This window comes from Cicer arietinum, chromosome 7 (genome assembly GCF_000331145.2).
Source record: "Cicer arietinum cultivar CDC Frontier isolate Library 1 chromosome 7, Cicar.CDCFrontier_v2.0, whole genome shotgun sequence".
Lineage (NCBI taxonomy): Eukaryota > Viridiplantae > Streptophyta > Magnoliopsida > Fabales > Fabaceae > Cicer > Cicer arietinum.
In genome coordinates this window covers 6,717,708-6,723,949 of record NC_021166.2, presented here as the reverse complement: position 1 = coordinate 6,723,949, position 6,242 = coordinate 6,717,708, and the positions used below count along the sequence as shown (strand labels likewise).

General features: G+C 34.3%; 1 protein-coding gene across 1 annotated transcript in view; it reads left to right on the top strand.

Annotated features, from left to right (window-relative positions):
- LOC101508273 (uncharacterized) overlaps positions 1-3,541 on the top strand; it is a 5,553-nt gene extending 2,012 nt beyond the window's left edge. The window contains exon 3 of the mRNA XM_073364046.1: positions 3,065-3,541. Coding sequence (XP_073220147.1) covers positions 3,065-3,218 — 154 coding nt within the window. The 3' untranslated portion in view covers positions 3,219-3,541. The remainder of the gene's footprint in view (positions 1-3,064) is intronic.
- The last annotated feature ends 2,701 nt before the right edge of the window (positions 3,542-6,242 follow it).

The window sequence follows — 6,242 nt, the reverse complement described above, 5'->3', positions numbered from 1 at the left end:
CTTCGCTCTAACACTATCCATGCTGTAAAACGCGTAAGATCTTAGGATCTTACGCTTTAGAGCTCACTCCTAACAACCTTGCATCTGCACATGCAGAAGAGCATATCATCCAGTACAGAAGACTCCAAAGAGGAAAGGGTCAATACTAGGGCAGGTTCACTCCAAATATAGGCCTTAACAAGTTATCGAACAAATAGGTTGTGTTGCTTTCAATTTACAGCTTCCAGAGCAGTCTTGTATTCACCTTGTATACCAGGGATCTCATCAGAAGGCCATGTTGTACCAGGAGGTGGAATCGTAAGTATCTATTGAATTGCACCCGTTGAGTGTTGGCTGGCAGATCTATTGGCAGACGTGGTGTGCTTATGCCTTATAAACCTGATTATACAGGGAATGGCAGGCATGGCTACACCTGTTGATAAGCAGTTTTTGCAGAAGTAGTTGACTAGTTTCCCTATTTCAATCTTGACGACAAGGTTGATCTTCCATAGGGAAGTAATTTTAGCAACCAGCAGCAGTCACGAGGGAAGGTCTCGAAGGAGTATACATGAAGGGAGATTAAGGACACATGCTAAGCTAGTTAAAGACAGTTCAGAGCGTTTAAGGAACAACCTTATTTTAGTAAATTAGGAGATTTATTAGAAGGCATATTTTAACGTATCCAAGAAATATGTTGGGTGCATGTAGTCATGTACCCAATTTACTTTGGGTAATTTAATTGTATAGCTGTTAAACACTCCCCACATGACAATTAAGCCAACTGTTTGTAAAGTAGACCCTAAAGTTATGAGTAATTATTTTAGGGCCCCAATATCAATTTCACAAAACTCGTGAAGACTTTTCCTATTCTCCTCTGGTTGAAGCTTCATAGTCTCTTGAAGATTGTTTGAGCGTCGTTCAAAAGTGACAAAAGCATTGTTTTCTTGTTTTAATGCATTGTGTCGCTGTTTGTTTCGGAATTTGAGGCAGGGGATGACTTTTATTGAGTTTATCGTATTGCTTATAGTTTAAATCTTCGAGGTAAAATGATTTGTATTTTCAGATTTTTCTAATTCGATATTTAAAGATCTTTACCTGCAGCCCAAAAATAATCTGCTGATTTTCAGCTCATATTGAGACTTTCACAGGGAGTTGTAGCTATGGGCCTTTTGTAGCTGTGTGTGTTATTGTTGGATTCTGTCTGTGTTTGCTAGAATGTATGATGTCGGGAATGAGTACAATTATTTTTTGCACAATTGTGTTTTATCATGTTTCTATTCATTTCCACTTTCCAGTCCCTCCTTCTCTTTCATCAAGCCTCCAGGTGTGATCTTGAAATCTCCCTCATCCTTTTTGAAAACAAATCTAATGTTAAGGCATAATTCTTCCTCTTTAAACTGCACTGCAATGAAACAATAGTTGTCTTAGACTTAATAAAAGGACTTTGAGTCTTCTTCCTCCCCTTCCTCGTCTTCTTGTGACCTAAAGTAAAAATTAAAAACTCGAATGAAATTGAGAAGAATACACATAGGACTATAGGAGAGGTATTTGCAGTTACCTTTGAAATTCAAAAGCATACACAAAGGAGAAACCTTGAGTAGAAGAGAAGAATCGATAAAATGAAATGAAATCGAAGAGGGAATACAGAGAGCCACTTTGGGATTTCTGTTTTCAAAAATTGTAACTTAAGGAGGCATCTGCAAATTGTCACAGCAGCAAGGTTGTATAGTATAGGATCTCTAATGTCAATAGCGCCCGGATAGCGTGCAATAGCAGAAATGCGGTGCGCCAGACGTCATCTCCGCGCCACGCCTGCCCGTGAAATCGCCGTCATCAGTTTTGGCGAACGCGGCCACGAATAGCGCCCTAAACGCGCTGATGCATCGCGTCCGACCCAGATCGATGACCCGCGACTCTGTTTTTACAGGTTTTTTGATTTTTTATAATTTAATTAAGGGTATTTGAGTCCTTTCGCACCCAAATCCCTAATATTATATTATTGCTTGACCTTTCTTCTTCTGCTCCTCCAGTGAATAGTTAACGACCACGAACCTTCTTCTTCTCGTTATTCTTCCTCTGTTTTTGTTCTTCGCGTCGCTGTTCTTCTTCTCGTTTCTTCTTCTTCTTCTTTTCGTTTCTTCTTCAGTTTTTCTTCCTCTGTTTTTCTTCTTCTTCTTCTTCTTCCTCTCGTTTTTTCTTTTTCCTCTGTTTTTCTTCTTCTTCCTCTGTTTTTCCTATGTCTTCAACTATTTTGCCACTGTTTTAGTTTAAGTAGAATTTGATTACTTTTAGAACTTATTTTTTATTACTATTGGATCTTGATTTTGATGTTACATTTTGGTTATGAAATATGAAGTATGATTACCCATTTATTTGTGTATTTTATCGTCGCTATTTTTAGTATTGTTGTCTACTGTTTGTATTTTATGTTTAGCTTATATACTGGTTTTTGGTTTTCACAATAGCGGTCATCCCGCTATCCGCGATCCCGCTATCCCATTTTTGGGGTTGGACACTCTGCACCGCTATCCGTGGTTGACTACATAGTATAGGATATACGTATGAATTAGGGTGAAAACAAAGAGGCATTAGGAAAGAAATAATGAAAAACTGTTCTACAGCGTAATAAGGGGATTTTCCTTTGGAAGAGACCTTTTTCCTCGTGAATGGATAATATCCTTTATAATATTCTTATTTTCTTGGGTTCATAACATATTCAAGCTGTGTTTGAAAAAATGCTATAAACTAATGAGAATGAGATATTATTCATTTGTAACCCCCCTATTTTGGTCAAACAAGCTTAGAAACTACTCAAATACTATAAGCTAATGGATGAGCTTGTTGATCAGCTAAAGTTTTCTTGTGCTTTGCTTATTTACACTAGGTTATAGAGATGGCTGATTTATTTTGACATGCTTAGTTACTAACCTATAGCCGACTCTATTTAGGGGGATTATACTTGGTTATTGTTGTAGTTACTAATTTGTGAATACCCAAATGATGCTCTACTCGTTTCTGTTTCATGTACTCTTAATGCCTATTGAATTCCAGCAATATGATTGCTAAAAATTTAAAATCAATTTAGGTCATTGGAGATAAGTACAAGCTGCACCAAGCACGAGATTGGGCCAATTCATACTTTGCGAACAGGCCTGGCTTCTATTATTCCTCAAAGGCACAGCTTGTCTATGTTGTACGGATGGAGAGTTGGCCTGGCCTCTATTATGTCTAAGAAGTAAAGAAGATAATTAGCAATTTCCAATTCAAATTTTACAAGGAATAAATATGAAGATATGTTAATCAATTGTACTGGATCGAGGCCTCTGGCATGCTCTTCTTACTTTGTATTGGTTGATGAAGTTATCTCCTTATACTTGTTTTGTTCTACGCCATATTTGATATGCCTCACTCTTAGATATTGTTTCTTTGTCAGAAGGTACCCTTGTTGCAGTGTGTTTCGGTGAACACCGGATCGGTGGAGCACACAATTAATACACACTCACCAGAGATTGAAATTATTTGCAATATATTGTTATCTATCTATCTCACTTTTTTTTTTGTTCTTGGATGCTTCACTCCCTCTTAATCCCATATTAGCATGTGGCCCTATTTGTTTCAGTCATGGTGATCGGTTGTTCTTGGATGCTTCACTCCCTCTTAATCCCATATTAGCATGTGGCCCTATTTGTTTCAGTCATGGTGATCGGTTGTTCTTGGATGCTTCACTCCCTCTTAATCCCATATTAGCATGTGGCCCTATTTGTTTCAGTCATGGTGATCGGAATTGCCTGATATGGATAGATATGAGTTGTGAAGCCGTAAAAGGCAGAAACAGAGACTAGGTGCTACTTTTTTTTTTTTTTTACTAACTAGTTGCCACTTGGTAGGACTACATTCCTAACATGAATTGTGTGACTTGGGAATGGAAGACGATCTTTGTTGTTTCACATAATACATGTACTCTATTAAAATCACGAACTACACATTAGTTGGTTTTTAGATTTTTTATAAATTAAAATTTCGTACTTCGAAGATTTTTTTGGAAAATGGATACTGCACTTGTAGGTGAGTCATAAAAAGATAGAATAGGCACAAAATCTTCAGCATCAACTAAACTTTACCTGACGTAGGCTACAAATTATCGATCTTAAAATCTTTCATACCAATTTTTAGGTTTTTTTATCTCTGTCTTTAGTGGTTGGGTTATCTAGGGGTGGGCAAAGTTCAGTTCTGCACTAGAACCATTTGAAAATTGAACCGAACTGTTTTTCAGTTTGGAAAAACCGAACTGAACCGGTTTTCAGTTCAAAGAACCGAACCGAACCGGTTTATAAAAGTGGTGCACCGGTTTATTATTTTGAACCAAACCGAACTGGTTTAACTTAATTTTTTTGTTCATATAGGCCAAAATTTTCATAATTACCCCTAATTACGACTAAAAAAAATTCGGTTCAAGTTTTTTGAAATAAAAACCGGTTCAGTTTGGTTTTTTTAAACAAAAAATCGGTTCGGTTCGGTTTTTTGAATTGAAAAACCGGTTCGGTTCAGTTCTGGTTTTACAAAATCAGTTCGAAAACAGTTCGGTTCTTAAACCAGTTCAGTTCAAAACTAGTTCGGTTCAGTTCGGTTCGGCAGTTTGGTTCAGTTTTTGGTTTTTTTGAACACCCCTAAGGTTATCATCATTTAACTAATTTGAGACGTAAATTTATAGTTTTTATTTATTTATAAAAAGTCATTTATACATGAATTTACATTAAATATAGTTTTATTTTTATGCACTGTCTTGCTAATTCATTGGTGTCATCTCTTCTCCATCAAAGTTCCCGATCATCATCACCTTCTCTTCATTTACACTATGAAATTAGATCAAACGATTAAAATTAGAATAATTATGTGAAATTAATGTCCATTTAGTAAATTATATAATTATGTGAAATTAATGTCCATTTGGACGGCCTAATCTATTCCCATTCCTAGTACCAACACATAAAACCATAACATATTTTACACTGAAAAGCTAAAAGAACGTACAAATTTACGTATTTAAATGTCAATTCCTACAAATCTACATATTTAAACACAAATGCATGAAAATTAAGAGATGCATATGGAGAAATAAATGACGATGACTACTAAGAGAAGAGAACAATGATAATGTTTCTTTCACAAAAGAGGGAAGAAATATACAATAACTCAAAGTTTCACTAGTTTATAAAATATTTAACAAGTTTTATACTGATTATATAAGTAATCAATATAATACACTTTTGTTAGACCGGTTATTTACATAACCAACTTAAAACATATAGCATTTTCAACTTAAATTAAAAAATGTAGTATCATTTAATCCCGATTTCCCACTAGTGAGTCCTACATGAATGATGGGTTTAACTGAACCCCAACCATTTTGGATCAGATTGTTTAAGACATCTCGTTGCTTTTCCACCCTTAACATCAATGTTGTAGAAGCTCCCAAGGGTCATCTATGTCACTTGATTTTATGAGATTCATAGGGTATGCCCATTTTTTTTAATTAATAAAAAAAAGGGGCAAGGGTATGCACCTTGTTCGATGATTATAGAGCACTTTCGACCATCCATGTATAATAAGTCAAATGACAATAACTATCCATTTGAACAAAAAAAGACAATAACTATCCCAACCTATAATCTAACGCTCCCCCAACATTACATGGGTAATGGAGAAACTCGCGAGTATACATGGTCACCAGTGGGTGGCGGATCTCAAAATTTCATATAATTTGAACAATAAAATACTATACATATTTAGATAAAAAAGAATATTATTAATTATTATAAAATATATAACTAAATGATTAAATAAATTTAAAATATATAAGTGTTTCTACAAATTACAATTGTCATATATAAGATTTTATATTCTAAAAATATTTAATGATTTTTTTTAGTGTCAATGTTATCAAATACGTCGCTCTATATATATGTAACTAATAAATTATTTAATTAATTATCCTCAATACCATTGTACATTTAATTTTTCACAAAATTTATGGTAGAGACACTTCTTTTAATAATTGTAGTTGTCATAGACAAACTTAAAATTAACCTTTGAAATAAATATATCATTGAATATACAATAGACTTTTTAAAACTATAAGGTTTTATGGGGACTTAATAAAAATAATAGTATTTTTATACTAAAAATAAATTAAATGCATACTTATTATGTAGTCCCTTAAATTAATTTTAGATAATACTTTAGTCTTTTATATGTATATATAT